This window comes from Tupaia chinensis, unplaced genomic scaffold, assembly GCF_000334495.1.
Source record: "Tupaia chinensis unplaced genomic scaffold, TupChi_1.0 Scaffold000119_2, whole genome shotgun sequence".
NCBI classification, from domain to species: domain Eukaryota; kingdom Metazoa; phylum Chordata; class Mammalia; order Scandentia; family Tupaiidae; genus Tupaia; species Tupaia belangeri.
In genome coordinates this window covers 3455311-3474215 of record NW_006159586.1, presented here as the reverse complement: position 1 = coordinate 3474215, position 18905 = coordinate 3455311, and the positions used below count along the sequence as shown (strand labels likewise).

Genomic DNA, 18905 nt, shown 5'->3' with positions numbered 1-18905 from the left:
TGTCTTTCTGATCAAATTAAAATAAACAAATAAATAAAATGAATGAATAAATAAAATTAAATAAATAATTCTTTAAAAAAAGGTATTAATTTTTAGAAGTGGACAGTTTACTTACATATGATAATGCTAAATAAAATCTGTTGTTTGTCACACCTGTAATTATGCCCTTAAGGTAGTGCAGTGGTTAAGCCATGTGCGTAGGGAGCCAAATCCCACATGGCCTTCTGGCTAGGGACTTGGAAAAACATGGTGGGCACATATGCATGCATGCCCAAATCCTAAAGGGATGGAGGAAAAATTATTGCAGCGTGACCATGCCCTATTGGGGCACTTTATCACGCACACACGCATGCAGGTGCACATATCCTTTGGCCATAAAAAAAGGATATCCCTAAGAAAGAAAAAGAGGGACAGCAGGTGGCGCAGTGGTAAGTCTTCTGGACTCCACATGGCCAAATGTGGTTCGAGTTCTGGACCTGGTGATTTGCTTTCTCCTTTTTCCTCCGTCTCTCTCTCACTCTGTCCCTCTCTGGTCAAATTTAAATAAATAACTTATAAATTATTAAATTAAAACAATTAATTTAAAAAAAGAAAAGTGGGGCCAGCAGGTGGTATGGTGGGTTAAGATGTTGGACTCCCACATGGTTAAGCATGGTTCAAGTCCCGGGCCTAGCAGCTTACTTTCTGACTTTCTTAAAGAAAAGAAAAGTGAATTAAGGGAAAGTTGTTACCTGGAAAAGGCCAGTGGCTTTGTACCCCAAAGTTCTTCTGAAGTGATACCTTAGTGTTTCTTAGTAAGGGATTGACTTTCTGTGATGTAGCTTTGGCTAACCGATATGTCTGTCAGTCCTGAAGGACTAGGACTCGGAAGTTAGTTCACATCAGGTCCACTCTGCACTTAAATGAAGTGTAGGTTATATCACGGAGCCTCCATTTCTTTATCTGTAAAAAGGGCACCCAGCCTCACCTCGTCGTTTTTGAGGATTAAATGAGCTAGTATTTATAACTGTCTAGTACTTATAAAATGTTGTCTTTCCTTTATTTTCATATCTCACTGGGGAGCAGTGATTAGACACATTTGAAAGCAAACATCTCACTATTTTTGTGTCTACCTCTTATTCCTTTGCCTTGCAAATAACAGCATTTAAAAAAATTAATTCTTGTATTTAGCAAATAATGGTAGTGTATGTTAAGTTTTACTTCGCTGTAAAAATAGTCTTTTCAGGGGTCAGAAGGTGACGTGGTGGTTAAGGGTGTTGGACTCCCACATGGCCAACCACAGTTCAAGTCCTGAACCTGGCAGCTTGCTTTCTCACTTTCTTTCTCGCTTGCTCACTCTGTTCCTCTCTGGTCAAATTTAAATAAATTAATAAAGTTTAAAAAAAAGGTGGGGGGGGAGAAATTGTCATTTCAGGTAACTTCCTTTAGGTACATTCCTCAATCGTTAATTGAATTTTCTCTTTACCTGTATCAGAAGTTTAGGAGCTCAAGCCTGGGACAATGGTGTGCATTCCATGTATCGTCATTCCAGTTCTGCTCTGGATCTACAAGAAATTCCTGGAGCCATACATATACCCTCTGATCTCTCCTTTTGTTAGTCGTATGTGGCCTAAAAAAGCTGTACAAGAATCCAATGAGAAAAATAAAGGCAAAGTAGACTGTAAGGTAAGACTGTCCAAATGCCTTGAATAGGGGCAGGTAAAGGAGGTGGTGCTTGGATAAAACACTTGTCTTTTGGAAAGGCAAGGTTTTGAACCCAGAAGCTTCAATAATTTGTCTTATTTTGAGTAATTAACATTTTGCTTAAACTAAGGTGCTTTGTTTTATTTTTGTTTTTTGCCATAGGACACATGCACTCGCTGGAGAGACAGAGAGGGAAAGTGAGAAGTCACCCACCAGGTTGACTACACTGCAGTCCCTTCTCCAGTCTCCTTGGGTTTTCGGCACTCAGGCACACAAGCTCAATGTGATTTTCAAGTTGCCAGATGTGGGACTCAAACCACAGTTGGGTGACCTTAACCACTACACCACCTGCTGGCCCCTAAACTCAGTTTTAAGCTAGGATTTTGATTCATGCATTTGTTCCTCTCCTTATGGCCAAGATGATAGCCATTGTTTCCTGGCTGGTAAGAATAGGTAAATACCTATTGGATGAGAAGAGATGATGCTAATATAAGCCATTTTCACGATTGATAACTTTTCTAAGAATTAGATGGATGGTCAAGGTTTTTTTAAGGGTTTTTAAAGAATAATTATTTAACTTTATTTATTATTATTATTTAATTTGACTAGAGAGAGAGTAAGAAAGCAAGCCACCAGGGCCAGGATTTGAACCACAGTCAGCCATGTGGGAATCTAGTGCCCCAACCACCTTGCCACTTGCCAGCCCCATTAAATGAAGTTTTGTGTTTTTTTTTTAATGAATACTTAGACAGCTTTGTTGTCTTTAGCATCGACGTCTGTTAAACTTTATGTTCAGCTGTGTTGATTTAGCCATCCTACACATTTCTAGACACAGGCTTTTTTTTTTTTCCCTCAAAGTTTATCTGTGTTTAATGAGAATGTCTTTTATGATAAGTATCTTTGTTATAATCATTCTTGAAATTTTTTTTCATTTCAGGGTGCAGACATAAATGGATTACCCACAAAAGGACCAATAGAAGTCTCTGATAAAAAGAAAGACTAACACAGTTTCCCAAAGGGTCTCATTGTTCCTAAAATGGACCTGATGATCTGAAGCACCTTCTTTGTAATTGTCTCTGACCTTTTTCCCTGAGGCTAGAATCCGGAATAGGTACTCTGGATATTTACCTGACATTAAGCAGCAGTACATGGTATTTATATTTAGATGTATTTAGTTCTATTTAATGACCTCATTCCTGAGTTCTCTTTTCATTAAAGTAGGTTTCATCTGTTATTTCTGTTTTAATTATATGAATAAATAGAAGGTTTGTGCCAGTAGATACCTCATTACTAAGTTAGTACTAAATTAGTACTTTGTTACTCATCAGTACCTTGGGCCCCAAGCATTCATTCACAGGAATTTGACTGCTGTTTGTTCTCATTTCTTTGGGTTCTTGTCATTTAAATGGAGTGTGGTTCTACTAAGAAGTACTGTGTCATGAAATAAAGGGTTAAGGTTTTGGAGATGATAACGTGAAACAGATATAATTATGTTCTACCAGTGGAGTGGCTTATTTGTGAGAGTAGTAATTATTGCGCTGAGAAAGATAGAAAAGACAGCAAAATAGGGGAAATTCTTTGAAATGCAAAACATCTTTTACATGAATGTCTAATGTATATAATAAAACTATAATCTTTATTGCATTCCTTCTATTCCTACAAATGTATTAAACATTTAGTTTCACTTGTGGTTCTTTTTTCTCTTAAAGTCTATTTAAATATTCAAAAGAGGTATTTTTCATCCCATCAGATAGGAGAATTTTAATAGTGTGATGGCATCTGGATAGTGTTGGGGCACTAGTTACCTATCGTATGACAAGACATTCCAAAATGTAGTGGTCTTCAACAACAATGACTTGAATGAGCAGTTCTGTGCTGATCTCAGCTGGCTTGTACGGCTGGGGCCTAAGCTGCCATGTGATCTTTGTCCTGAGCTGCTTCACTTCAGTGTAGATATCTAAATAGTCAAAGATGATGAGGTGTATGTTTATTTCCTCTAAAACAGGGAGAGTTTAGAAGGGACCCTTACAAGTAGGTCCTCAATGAAGACCTAGGTTCTAATTTTTTTTTTTTTTGAGGGGGGAGAGGTTTTTGCTATAGGGCACATGCGCTCACCAGAAAGAGAGAGAGAAAGCAAGAAATCACCCCCCAGGGGAGATGGCTATGTCGCAATCCCTACTCCTTCATTCTCCTCTCAGGATCTTGGGCATGCACGCACACCCGCTTGGCATCAGCTTTAAGCTACAGGGTCTGGGACTCAAACTGCAGTCAGCTACATGGGAGTTTAGCCATTATACTAACTGCTGGTCCCCTAATTTTTTTTAGGGGAGGTTTTTGCTGATAGGTGCGATAGTGGTTAAGGGTGCTGGACTCCCACATGACTGACCACAGTTCAAGTCCTGGACTTGGTGGCTTGCTTTCTCACTTTCTGTGTGTGTGTGTCCCCGTCTCTGGTCAGATTAAATAAAGTTAAAATAATTCTTTAAAAAAAAAAAAGATTTTCGCTATGGGGCACAGAAACCCACTGGAGAGACAGAATAAAGCAAGGAATCACCCCCGCACTCCCCAAGAGGGATAGTCCCTTCTCCAGTCTCCTCAGGATCTTGGGCATGCATGCACACATGTATGGGGTGAATTTTAAGCTGCTGGGTTCAGGACTCAAACTGCAGTTGACTCTGGGAGTCCAGTGACGACGTAACCATTACACTATCTTCTGGTCCCCCTGGGTCCTAATTGAAACTGTATTAAGCTAACTTGGGTCAAATTACTGGTGCACCTTGGAATTCATCTAATAAAAATCAGATTTCTTTTTGCCCCATCACACAGAATTCTCATTTGGCACCTAAACTTAATTTTGTTTACAAATATAAAATAGGACTGGCTCCATGTCCTGATGATTAAGACAACTGGATCCCTCATACCTGGCCATGTGGTTCAAGTTCTGGACACAGCAACTTGAGAAACATGCTGAGCACGTGTGCATTCTTGCCCAAAATCTGGAAAGGAGAGGAAGGTGAAGAAAGTATTATGGCATGGCTAGTCCCCAAGAGGGGTACTTTCTTAGCAAAAAAATTTATAAAAGCAGATGTTCTGGTTCTTAAGGCAGCTGGATCCCAAATGGCTGGCTGCACAATTGGAGTCTTGGACCCAGCAGCTTGAAAAACTTGGCACATGTGCCAAGTATGGAGGAGAAGAGATTGTAGTGTGGTCACCACCCCTGGGGAGTGTTTTTTTCTCCCTCATTCCCCGCCTTAAAGCAAAAAAAAAAAAGTAAAACAGTGCAAGAAAAGTTTTTGTTTTTCAATGTCTGCTATAGAGTGGGTGTGGTGGTTGAGAGACTTGAGAAGTCACTCCCTGGGGGCAGTGGCCATTCCGGAATTCCCTCTCCTCCAGTCTCCTGTATGAGATTCTGGCCACTCATGCTTACATGCCTGGCATGATTCCCAAGCTGCAGGTTCCAGGACTCAACCACACAGTCGGCCATGTGGGATCCAGCACCTTAACCTCCTCACCACCTGCTGGCCTGTAGTACGTTTAAACTGTATCTGTTACATGTTCAGCAGTCTAATAGAGGAGGGTCACATGCTGTTAGTTCACTGCCTCCTGGAGGTGCAGCATAAACCTGTGGTGGGTCAGCCCCATCTTCCCACTTGTGGAAAACCTGTCCTGTCTCCCCTTCAGAGTACCTCTTGCCTTGTGCTCTGCAAGCTCTTACAACACTTCTCATCCAGGGGACCTTGCACTACTGGTGGCTGGCTGCCTGCTGTGTCTTCCACCGGGTGGGCTCCTTGCAGACAGCCACTGTCTTTAGGTCACCCCCTCATGTTTTGGAACTAAACAGAAAATTTAAAAATTAAAATGCAGTACAATTAGAAGATACCAAGTGCTAAGTCTATGAGTTACCTGAATCTTCCCCTGACACTAGTAGTTCAAAGGGCAGATTCAGTGACTTTGTCAAACAGCCAAGTCAGCCTAGCCATGGTGGCCACACTGCCAAGGTGCTGTGTTCCACAGGCTGGGACCACATGGGAAGCCTGGGTTTCATTACTGCTCCAACTTAAAGGTGGGGCATGGTGGCATGTACCTGGAATCCCAACACCTCTGGACGCCGAGGCAGACGGAGCATAACATGGCAAGACCCTGTTTTTAAAATTACAAAACGAAACAGGACAACCCTGTAGCACGGCAGTTAAGCCCTGTGCATGGGGAGTCAGACCCCACATGGCCAACCATGGTGTGAATCCTGGTCCCATTGGCTTGAAAAACATCCCAGGTGCATGTATGTGTGTGCCCCAAATCCTGACGAAATGGAGAAGTGGAAGAAAAGGGATTGCTATGTGACCACGGTCCATGGGAAGGTGTTCATAACTCTCTGGCAATTAAAAAAAAGGGTAGCAGATGGCTTAGAGGTGAAGGCTGCTGCATCCCACATGGCAGACTGCATGGTTTGAGTCCCAGACTGGACTGGCAGTTTGAAAAACACCCTGTGCACATGAGCATGCGTCTCAGAATCCCTAAAGGAGAACAAAGGAAAAGGGTGCAACATGGCCATCCCCCAGGGAGAGGTTTCTTTCTCTCACACACACCTGTCACTATGGCAAATGCATGCTCCCTATAGCTAACTGAAAAAAATAGGTCAGTTGGTGACCCAGTGGAGGGTGTGGTCCAGATTTGGAGCACTGCTCTTCTCTTTTCTAGCCCCTCCTCCCCAAAAACTACCACACTCTCCACAAAACAATGGGGATAGCACACTAGGTCACACCACCGGTTTCCAGGAAGCTCACTTTACCCAATATGACGAGTGCTGTCATTATGTAATTACGTTCTCCTGTAAGACATGATTTAGCGTGTGTGAAAATAATTTTTACCTACTCTGGCTCAAGACCACCAACAAATCCGATTCTGGTGTCTGATGTGGGTTACATTTCTTTAAATCTCCCCTTAATTAGATGTTTGTACCCAGTGTTATGGGTTGAATTGTGTACCCCCAAGTTCGTATGTCCAAGTCCTAGCCCCCAGTACCTCAGAATGTGATCTGATTTAGAAACAGGATTATAGATAAAATTAAGTTGAAATTTTAGGCCCACTAGGATGGGCCTTAATTAGATTCGGCTGGTGTCCTTATAAAGTGGGAACATTTGCACAGAGATATGCACACAGGAAGAAGGCCACCTAAAGACAGAGGCAGAGAGAGGGGAGATCCTTTTATAAGCGAAGGAATGCCAGCTATTGCCAGCAAACCCCAGAACCCAGGAGAGAGACCTAGAATAGTTTCCCTCACTGCCCTAGAGAGCAACCAACCCTGTCTCAATTTTGGACTTCTGGCCACCAGAACTTGGGCAGTAAAAGTCTGCTGCCTGGGGTCAGTTAGCAGCATGTGGTTAAGGTGGCTGACTCCCACATGGCTGACTGTGTGGTTTGAGTCCCAGACTCAGCAGCTGGTGTGCATGCATACCCAAAAATTTGAGGGGAAAATGGTGGAAAAAGGATTGTGCCATGGTCATGCCCCCTAGGGGGTGATTTCTCACTTTCCCTCTCTCTCTCTCTCTCTTTCTGGTGAGCACATGTGTCCCATAGCAAAAACTAATAAAAAAAATTTTAAGTCTGTTATCTGAGCCACCCAATCTGTGGTACTTTGGTATGGCAGCCTAGCAAACCAGTGTACCCAGGTATTACAGTTGGTATTGCAGCCCACTTGAGCTGGAAAAACAAGCTAACTCGGAGAAGTCCCGTGTGAGTCTATATACGCTAGCATTGGCATCAAGAGTTCTGCGATCTCTTTTTCCAGAGAGTGAGAGTGCTGGCCTGCCTGAGGTCCAGGCACTTCTTGCTATTTGTGGTGTTGTACTCTTGGGAAGTGTATTCAACTTCTGGGGCTGTAATAGGAGGACTGTACCCTGTCTTAGCTCATCTGTGCTGCTATTACAAAAATACCACACGCTGGGTAATTTACAAAGAAGAGAAGTTTAGTTCTTACAGGGCTGGAGGCTGAGAAGCCCAAGATCAAGGCAGCAGCAGATTGTGTACCTGGTGAGGACTTTCTTGCACCATCCTCACATGGTGGGAGGGTGGGGCGCAAAAAGTTCCCTTGGGCCCTTTTATAGGATGCTAAACTTACTTATGAGGGTGCAGCCATTAGGACTCAATCACCTCCCCAAAGGCCCCACCTTTTAACTATCGCCTGAGGTTTGAGTTCAAATGTATGAATTTTGGAACCAAAATTTCAAACCATCGCCTGCCTATTCTGAAGAATCCTAATGACCCTGAAGTGAACTAATGTATCTGAGACTTTTACAACAGTGGCCGGCATGAATAAGCATTTTCATTACATCAACATTTTTAACATTTTTACATCAACAGAGTTTAAGATTTCTGTTAACTATTGCTAGTTAGTGACTCTTCTGAATTCGTCCCCAGTAGGAAGGGGGCAGTGACTGCTGCCCTGTGCCACTCCCTGGGTTGCTCCGGCAGCGCTGTGGTAGACAGCTCCTCTCAAGCAGAGCGCAGTCATGAACTGTGAGATCTACTGTCCCAGAGGCTTGCAGGCGGAGCTTCAGGGCTTAGGAAAAGGAAGGATGATTGGAGGCTCTGTAATGTGCAGCGGGGCAGAGCCAGCAAGTGGCGTGGTGGTTAAGGCGCTGGACTCCCACATGGCTGGCCATGGTCCAAGTTCTGAACCTGGCAGCCTGAAAAATCACACCAAGCTCATGTGCATGTGTGCCCAAACGTGCCCAAAACCCCATGAGGATACTGGAGGAGAAAGGATTGTGGCGTGGCCAACCCCCTGGTGTGTGGGGGGAGTGATTTCTCACTTCTCACTTTTCCTCTCTCTCTCTCTCTCCCTGGCTAGCACACACACCTTATGACAAAAACCTTAAAAATAAAAAAAGTACAAGCTGGTTCTCCTGGAGGCAGGAGGGATTGGATTAAGTAGCCTCCCACCCTATTGGGCAGGCCCACTTAGGAATGCTGGAGCCACCTTTAAAAAAAAAAAATTAAACTTACTTATTTATCCCTAAAGAGAGATAGACACCCCCAACAGGGCTTTTTCTTTCTTTTTTTCTTTCTTTTTAAAGAGATTTTTGCTATAGGTACATGTGCTTACCAGAGACAGAAAACAAGAATTCACCCCCTAGGGGGGATGCCACAACACAATCTTTTTCTCCAGTCTCCTCTTGGAATTTGGGCACGTATGCATATATACCTGGTGTGTTTCTAGCCGCTGGATTCGGGACTCAAACCGCAGTCAGCCACATTGGGGGTCTAGCGACTTAGCTACTATGCCACCAGCTGTTCCCATCCTAACAGGGCCTTTATGTGGTGATCCACTCTTTTCAGCCCGGATCATGGGCCAGTGTGCTCAAAGAGTCCCTGGGATGCAAACCATGGAGGCAGTCAGGGTACCAGTTTCTTCTTCTTTTTTTTTTTTTTTAAGAGAGGTTTTTGCTATAGGGCACATGTGCTTGCTGGAGAGACAGAGAAACAGAGAAATAGCGAGAGAGGGGCAATGACCACTCAGCAATCCCTTCCTCTTCATTCTCTTCAGATTTTGGGCCTGCATGCACACGTGCTCACTGTGAGTTTCCAGTTACCAGGTCCCAGACTCGAGCCACAGTCGGCCATGTAGGAGCCCTGCACCTAACTACTACGCTACCTGCCAGTCCCTACCAGTTTCTTCTTTATCTTCCTAAGATACTTCCTATAAACACAAATACACACGTGTGTATGAGGGGTCTTCTAAGCTCCCTTTTTCATTTTTTCAGAAAATGCATATTATGAAAAAACTATACATGATCCTTTGAAAGACCATATTGTACACCATAAAGATGTGCAACAATTAGGGACTAGCAAGTGACATAATGCTTACATTGCTGGACTCCCACATAGTCAACCATGATTCAAGTCCCGGAGCTGACGGTTTAAAATTCACACTGGGCATGGACACATGCGTGCCCAAAATCCCAAGAAGAGACTGGTGGAGAAGGGATTGCAGCATGGCCATCACCCCTGGGGGGTGATTTCTCACTTCCTACCTCTCCATCTCTCTGGCGAGTACATTTGCCCTATAGCAAAAATCTCTATAAATAAATAAATAAATAAATAGATGTGCAACAATTAAATGTAAATAAGAAAATAAAATAAAGGGAGAAAATTAGGGAAATTCTGTGTGCAAGAGGGCTTTATGAGAACACTGCAATGTGTTTGATTTTTCTATAAATCTAAAACGGTTCTTGGTGGAACCAGCAGTTAGCGTAATGGCTATGTCGCTGGACTCCCACGTAGTCAACCATGGTTTGAGTCTCGGACCTGGTGGCTTAAAACTCACGCTGGGAGCATGTGCGTGCGTGCCCAAGATCCCGAGAGGAGGATGGAGGAGAAGGGATTACGGCGTGTCCATTCCCCCTGGGGGGGATTTTTTACTTTCTGTCTCTCTGTCTCTCTGGTGAGTGCACGTGTCCTGTAGCAAAAACCTCTCAAAACAAAACTAAACTAAACTGAACTAAACTAAACTAAACTAAACTAAACTAAAATCTGGGGCCAGCAGGTGGCGCGGTGGTTAAGATGTTGGATTCCCACCAGGCAGACAGCAGCTTGAGCCCTGAGCCCTGTGACTTGAAAATCATTCCAGGTTCATGTATGTACATTCCCAAAATCCCAAGAGGAGGATGGAGGAGAGGGGATTACAGTGCGGCCATCCCCTGTTGCGGGTGATTTCTCACTTTCCCTCCCACTGTCTTTCTCTCTCTGTCTCTCTTTGGTGAGCACGTGCCCATAGCAAATTAAAAAAAAAATTACTGGGAACCAGCAGTTAGCGTAATGGCTATGTCGCTGGACTCCCACGTAGTCAACCGTGGTGCGCGTCCCGGACCCGGTGGCTTAAAACTCACGCTGGGCGCGTGTGCGTGTGTGCCCAAGATCCCGAGAGGAGAAGGGATTGCGGTGTGACCATCCCCCCTGGGGGGGTGATTTCTCGCTTTCTGTCTCTATGTCTCTCTCTGTCTGTCTGGTGAGCGCACGCGCCCTATAGTGAAAATCTCTCAAAAAAATTTACTAAAATCATAAATGAAAGTAGGGATGTTATCTATACTACAGATAAAAAGGATTATAAGAAAGTACTATGAACTATTGTACACCAATGAATTGTGTAATCTAGATGAAACCAAAAAATTTCTAGAAATGAATTGAGTAACATAGTTGAAATGGAAACATGTCTAGAAACAAAACATAGCAACCAACAAAGAAGTAGAAATTCTGAATAGACTATGTAAGATTGAACCATTAATCAACAATCTCCTGATAAACAAAAGCTCTGGATATGAATGCTTTATGGGTATGAACTCTCCCAGACATTTAAAAAAGAATTAACACCAGCGCTCAAACCTTGAACAACCACAAAAAGTTGAAACATGAGGGAACACTTCTTTCCTTTTCTAGGAGGCTAGCATTGGTCTAATACTAAAACCAGATCATGACACTACAAAAAGGAAGAAAAAATTTGCAGACTAGTATCTTGTATATACGTCTATGCAAAAATAAAGAAAATAGAACAGTAATGACCATTGCTGAAGTTAATTGAAATATTTTTTGAGAGATTTTTGCTATAGGGTGCATGCGCTCACTGGAGAGACAGAGAGAGACAGAGAGACAAAAAGTGAGAAATCAGGGACCAGCAGAGGGTGTAATGGTTACATCACTGGACTCCCATGTAGTTGACCACAATTCGAGTCCTGGACCTGGCGGCTTCAAACTCATGCTGGGTCCGTGTGTGTGTCTGCCCAAGATTCCAAAAGGAGAATGGAGGAGAAGGGACTTCAGCGTGGCCATCCCCTCTGGGGGGTGATTTCTCACTTTCTGTCTCTTTGTCTCTCTGTCTCTCCAGAGAGTGTGTGTGCCCTATAGCAAAAGTTTCTCTAAAAAAAAAAACAAAACAAAAAAATAAAATGAAAGGGGGACCAGCAGTTGGCGTAATGGCTATGTCACTGGACTCCCATGTAGTCGACCGTGGTTCAAGTCCCAGATCCAGTGTCTTAAACTCACTCCAGGCACATGTGCATTGCGTGCGCCAAATCCTGAGAGGCGAATGGAGGAGAAGGGATTGCAGCATGCCTATCCCCCTAGGGGGTGACTTCTTGCTTTCTGTCTCTCTGTCTCTCTGTCTCTCTCTGTCTTTCTGGCGAGCGCATGTGCCCTATAGCAAAAACCTCTCCAAAATAAATAAATAAATAAATAAATAAATAAATAAATAAATAAATAAATAAATAAATAAATAAAAGGGGCCAGAGGGTGGCGTAGTAGTTAAGGTGCTAGACACTCCCACATGGGAGACCACTGTTTGAGTCCTGGACCTGGTGGCTTGCTTTCTCACTTTCCCTTTCTCTCTCTCTCTCTCTCTGTCTGTCTCCCTCTGGTCAAATTAAAAATAAATGAATGAATAAATAAAATGAAATAAAATAATCTAAAATAAAAAAAAGAAAGAAAGAAAGTGAGAAATCGCCCTCCATGGGTACAACCTTGCCACAGTTCCTTCTCCTCTATTCTCCTCTCAGGATTTTGGGCATGGATGCACGTGCACCTAGCATGTGTTTCAAGCTACTGGGTCTGGGACTTGAACTGTGGTCAGTCACATGGGAATCCAGTGCCTTAACCACTATGCCACCTGATAGTGCCAATTGAAAGAATTTTTGAATCCTAATGTTTCTGTCCAATAAATTGGCTGTGTATTTTTGCAGTCTGTGGATCTGGCTTCAGGTCACAATGTTTGGCTTTCCATCTGGGCTTCCCTGAATTCCACAGAAAGTGGGAGATTCCTTTTGCCCTTACTACCTAAAAGTTCCATTCTAATTTGTACTTGTTCTTTCCACCACCACTTATTTATTGTACAACTAAAATTCAGTTGCACAATTAGCCATAAAAATCCATACTTCTTGCTGTTATGTATTTTTGTAATAGAGGGTGAATGCTAAGAGCTGGACTTAGAGTCTGAGTAACCTTCAGTAACTTAAAAAAAAAAAACTGTTCTTTTTTTTTTAGAATTATTTGAATTGTATTTATTATTAGTTTAATTTGCCTACACTCACCAGAGAAAGACACAGAGAGAGAGAAAGTGAGAAAGCAAACTGTCAGGTCCAGGACTTGAACCATGGTTAGCCATGTGGGAGTAGACGACCTTAACTACCATGCCACCTGCTGCCCACTCCAAAAAAAAAAAAACCTCTATTCTGTGTTATTTTTGTGTTATTTTTTCTTGTGGGCAAAATGGATATAACACTTTACTCACAGTATCATGAAAATTAGGTCAAATTACCTATATATCTTACATGTATATTACACATATAAATGACAATTCAAACTGTATAGATGTATAAAAATTTAAAGTTGAAGTTGTATTCCAGCTCAATTCGACTCCTCAGGTTTTTAATGGTTTGTTTTTGTGCCATAGGGTGTGTGAACTAACTGGAGACAGAGAGAGAGAAAAAAAAAAACCCTCAAGGGTTGGCCATTCTGCAATCCCTTTTCCTCCATTCTCCTCTCTGAATTTTGTGCATGCATGCACATATGTCTGGTGTGTTCTTTTTTTGTTTGTTTGTTTTATTTTGTTTTGAGAGGTCTTTGCTATAGGGCATGTGCGCTCACCAGAAAGACAGAGACAGAAAGCGAGAAATCACCCCCCGGGGGGATGGCCACGCTGCAATCCCTTCTCCTCTATTCTCCTCTTGGGATCTTGGGCATGCACGCACACGCGCCCGACGTGTGTTTAAGCCACCAGGTCTGGGACTCGAACAACAGTCGACTATATGGGAGTCCAGTCACATAGCCATTACGCTAACTGCTGGTCCCTCTCACTTTTTATTTTTGAATATATTAATTTTTTTAAGAGAAATTTTTGCTATATGGGATGTATGCTTGCCAGAGAGACGTACAAAAAGTGAAAAATCACCCCCAGTCGGATGGCCATGCTGCAGTCCCTTCTCCTCCATTTTTCTCTGGGAATCTTGGGTACACATGCACACATTCCTGGCATGAGTTTTAAGCAGCTGGGTCTAGGAACTTGAACCGTAGCCAACTACATGGGAGTTCAGCGACATAATCATTATGCCATCTGCTAATCCCTGAATGTATTTATTTTTTACTGCTGCTATAACACATTACCAGAAACTTTAGTGCCCTAAAATAGCAGAACTTAGGGCCAGCAGGCGACATAGTAGTTAAGGTGCTAGGTTCTCACATGGCTGACTATGGTTTGAGTTCTGGACTTGGCAGCTTGAAACTCATGCCAGGCATGTGTGCATGCATGCCCAAACTCTCATGAGGAGAACGGAGAAGTAATTGCAGAGTGGCCATCCCCCCTGGGGGGTGATTTCTCACTTTCCCTCTCACTGACTCTCTGGAGAATGCATGTGCCCTATAGCAAACAAAACAAAACACCATATTAAAAAACAAACAAACAAACAAACAAAAAAACCTTATCTTTATTTTTTATTTATTTTTTGGATTGTCTTTCCTTTTTCCTTCTGTGACAGAGATAGAGAGAAAGAGAGAGAAACAGAGAGAACCCCCCACCAGGGTCTTGACTCCACAATCTACTCCCAGCCTTCAATGAGCCCCAGATCACGGGCACATGTGAGCTCAGCATACTCAGGAAGGCTTTGCGTTTGATCTGGGAACCTTTCCATTTGGGACTGCCTTTTAAAGCATGTTCTTCACCTCTGCACCATTGCCTAGCTCTCAACTTCATTATCCTATTGTTTTGTAGGTCTGAAGTCTGACACTGTCACATTGGGTTAAAGTCAGGATATCGTCAGGGAGGTTGTAGGGGGTCATCTGTTTCTTTGTCTTTTCCAGCATCTCAAGGTGGCTGCCCGCATGCCTAGGCTTTTGCTGTCTTCAAAGCCAGCTCTGCCTGGTCCTCACATTGCATCTCTCTGGTCCTGTTCTGTAGACACATATCCCTCTAACTCTCTTCTTCTGTCTCCTTATACTTTTCACTTTCCTGATACACTAGGCCCACCCTTTTTTGGGGGGGAGGTTTTCACTATAGGGCGCGTGTGCTCACCAGACAGACAGAGACAGAGAGATAGAAAGCAAGAAATCACCCCCCAGGGGAGTATGGCCACGCCGCAATCCCTTCTCCTCCATTCTCCTCTTGGGATCTTGGGCACGCGCGCACATCCGCACACCCATACACCCACCCTAGGCGTGAGTTTTAAGCCACCGGGCCCAGGACGCGAACCGCGGTTGACTACGTGGGAGTCCAGCGACATAGCCATTACGCTAACTGCTGGTCCCGGCCCACCCTGATGATCCAAGATAGCCTCCTTTTTTTTAAGCCAGCTGATTTGCAACCTTAATGCTTTCTGTAACCTTAATTTCCCTTTGCCATTTAGCCTAATGAATTCGCAGGTTCTGGAGATTGGAATGTGGCCATCTCTTGTGGGGAGGGCCTTATTATTGCACCTCTCATGTGAAATAACTTTAGATTTGTAGAAGAGTACAGACAGTATATCGTTTGTCCAGCTTCCCTTATTGTTAACATCTCATATAACAAGGCACATTTGTTAAGACTAGAAAATTAGAGGCCAGCAGGTGGTATGTGGTTAAGGTGTTGGACTCCCACATGGCTGACCATGGTTCGAGTCCCAGACTTAGTGGCTTGAAAATCATACTGGGCATGTGTGTGTGCATGCCCAAAATCCCAAGGGGAGAGGGAAATGGAGGAGATGAGATTGTGTGTGGCCATCCTGCCTGGGGGGTGATTTTTCATTCTCACTGTCTCTCTGGTGAGCACATGTGCTCTGTGGCAAAAACCTAACAAACAAACGAACAAACAAAACTAGGAAATTAGCATAGGTATAATATCCTTAACTAAACTCCAGATCTCATTTGGGTTTCTTCAGTCTTCCCACCACTGCCTTTTTTTGATTCCAAGAGTCAATCCCTATTGCATTTAGTGGAAATGTTTCATGGGTTTCTTGTTGGTGTTTCTGCACTAACTGTGCACTGAGGTAGTCAAATCAGTCAGTTATCATAATACTTACGCAGAAAATCTTGAAAGTGGGTGACTAAGATAATACCTTCCACATTACGTGTACAATAAGTTTATTGAAGAACTGCCTCTCCAATTCATGCTTCCTATGTTGTGAGACAATTCCTAATCTACTCTGTGATTTGTAACGTTTGCCTAGCAACATAATGACAGTTGCCTAGGAACACTGGCAAGCCCCTTTTCATTTCAAGCCCTTTAAAAAAATACAAAAGATTTGTAAAATTTCACTACTAAAATCACCTTAGAGTTTCCCTCTCACTGACTCTCTGGAGAATGCATGTGCCCTATAGCAAACAAAACAAAACACCATATTAAAAAACAAACAAACAAACAAACAAAAAAACCTTATCTTTATTTTTTATTTATTTTTTGGATTGTCTTTCCTTTTTCCTTCTGTGACAGAGATAGAGAGAAAGAGAGAGAAACAGAGAGAACCCCCCACCAGGGTCTTGACTCCACAATCTACTCCCAGCCTTCAATGAGCCCCAGATCACGGGCACATGTGAGCTCAGCATACTCAGGAAGGCTTTGCGTTTGATCTGGGAACCTTTCCATTTGGGACTGCCTTTTAAAGCATGTTCTTCACCTCTGCACCATTGCCTAGCTCTCAACTTCATTATCCTATTGTTTTGTAGGTCTGAAGTCTGACACTGTCACATTGGGTTAAAGTCAGGATATCGTCAGGGAGGTTGTAGGGGGTCATCTGTTTCTTTGTCTTTTCCAGCATCTCAAGGTGGCTGCCCGCATGCCTAGGCTTTTGCTGTCTTCAAAGCCAGCTCTGCCTGGTCCTCACATTGCATCTCTCTGGTCCTGTTCTGTAGACACATATCCCTCTAACTCTCTTCTTCTGTCTCCTTATACTTTTCACTTTCCTGATACACTAGGCCCACCCTTTTTTGGGGGGGAGGTTTTCACTATAGGGCGCGTGTGCTCACCAGACAGACAGAGACAGAGAGATAGAAAGCAAGAAATCACCCCCCAGGGGAGTATGGCCACGCCGCAATCCCTTCTCCTCCATTCTCCTCTTGGGATCTTGGGCACGCGCGCACATCCGCACACCCATACACCCACCCTAGGCGTGAGTTTTAAGCCACCGGGCCCAGGACGCGAACCGCGGTTGACTACGTGGGAGTCCAGCGACATAGCCATTACGCTAACTGCTGGTCCCGGCCCACCCTGATGATCCAAGATAGCCTCCTTTTTTTTAAGCCAGCTGATTTGCAACCTTAATGCTTTCTGTAACCTTAATTTCCCTTTGCCATTTAGCCTAATGAATTCGCAGGTTCTGGAGATTGGAATGTGGCCATCTCTTGTGGGGAGGGCCTTATTATTGCACCTCTCATGTGAAATAACTTTAGATTTGTAGAAGAGTACAGACAGTATATCGTTTGTCCAGCTTCCCTTATTGTTAACATCTCATATAACAAGGCACATTTGTTAAGACTAGAAAATTAGAGGCCAGCAGGTGGTATGTGGTTAAGGTGTTGGACTCCCACATGGCTGACCATGGTTCGAGTCCCAGACTTAGTGGCTTGAAAATCATACTGGGCATGTGTGTGTGCATGCCCAAAATCCCAAGGGGAGAGGGAAATGGAGGAGATGAGATTGTGTGTGGCCATCCTGCCTGGGGGGTGATTTTTCATTCTCACTGTCTCTCTGGTGAGCACATGTGCTCTGTGGCAAAAACCTAACAAACAAACGAACAAACAAAACTAGGAAATTAGCATAGGTATAATATCCTTAACTAAACTCCAGATCTCATTTGGGTTTCTTCAGTCTTCCCACCACTGCCTTTTTTTGATTCCAAGAGTCAATCCCTATTGCATTTAGTGGAAATGTTTCATGGGTTTCTTGTTGGTGTTTCTGCACTAACTGTGCACTGAGGTAGTCAAATCAGTCAGTTATCATAATACTTACGCAGAAAATCTTGAAAGTGGGTGACTAAGATAATACCTTCCACATTACGTGTACAATAAGTTTATTGAAGAACTGCCTCTCCAATTCATGCTTCCTATGTTGTGAGACAATTCCTAATCTACTCTGTGATTTGTAACGTTTGCCTAGCAACATAATGACAGTTGCCTAGGAACACTGGCAAGACCCTTTTCATTTCAAGCCCTTTAAAAAAATACAAAAGATTTGTAAAATTTCACTACTAAAATCACCTTAGAGCAGAATATGTAGCATTTTGGTTTGTGAAACTAGGTCTGAAGAGATGCTTATAACTGGGTCAATTTGGAGGAAGTCTGCCAGGCAAAAACATAATACAAAATCATAATACAAAATACTTTGAGTTTGGTTTTGCCTGATTCTTTGAACTGTCTTGAGAAGCTCAACATATTCCTAGTATTTGTAGGTACAGGGTAGAAGCATGTGTAAATCATTCCTGACCATAATCAACGTCAATTGCTTTCCCCTGAGTAATTGTCCTGATTCCTCTTTTAGTTCAAATATCTATTCCTGATTTCTCATCTGACCTTAGACATACCGCCCTAAAACTCAGCAGGTGGTCAGATTATTCCAGTAAGAGGCCTTTGTCAGTTTTGAAATGGCTGCAGTCCTGCTAAATCTCAAGGTGGCCTGCTTTGCCTTAAAGGCAGTGTCATCATCATGTTATTACATATATTTCAGCTGTGGAAACTGGCTGGGAGAGTTAAAGTAATGGCTCACGGATATACTTTTGGCACAATGCAAAACAGATACTCTTCCCTGCGGGACCTGGCCATCTGACAATATTGCAGGTAGATCTAATTACTTGCCAGCTGCCGCCATCAAACATTTTTCTGTTTCTCAAATCTTCAGAACTCCACAAGGACTTGCTTGACTTTGGGACTGTCATTTATGTGAAATTAATAGGCGTCTTAATACAGTTAAGTCACTAGAACAAGTGGTGTAGACAAGCAAGGACTCCTGCAAGATAAGATGAAGGCTTTGCCGCTTCTTAATTCTGCCACGTGGCTTTTGCGGTTGCCCAGGAGACGCTGGGAGGGTGGAGACGTGGGTAACGTCTGTGGACTACATCTCCCAGAAGGCCGCGCGCGCCGCGCGCCACGTGACTGCCCGGCTGGCGCGCGCCCGGCCGTTCGGTTCCCAGCCGCGTTCTTCGCCGCTTCCCTCTTCTCTCCCCGCCTCCCGGCCTCCGCACCGACGCGGCCGGGGCGGGCGCAGAGCCGGCTCA

The 18905-nt window shown here is 43.5% G+C and overlaps 1 protein-coding gene across 8 annotated transcripts in view; it reads left to right on the top strand.

Annotated features, from left to right (window-relative positions):
• Positions 1-3355, top strand: part of CUNH18orf32 (chromosome unknown C18orf32 homolog) — a 12883-nt gene extending 9528 nt beyond the window's left edge. For 3 of the 8 annotated variants that reach the window (XM_006144441.3, XM_006144442.3, XM_014586249.2), the window contains exons 2-3: positions 1475-1665; positions 2621-3355. In XM_006144441.3, coding sequence (XP_006144503.1) covers positions 1501-1665; positions 2621-2686 — 231 coding nt within the window. In that variant the 5' untranslated portion in view covers positions 1475-1500 and the 3' untranslated portion in view covers positions 2687-3355. The remainder of the gene's footprint in view (positions 1-1474; positions 1666-2620) is intronic. The other 5 variants (XM_014586250.2, XM_014586251.2, XM_027770272.1 and 2 more) reach the window with 2 other exon arrangements.
• The last annotated feature ends 15550 nt before the right edge of the window (positions 3356-18905 follow it).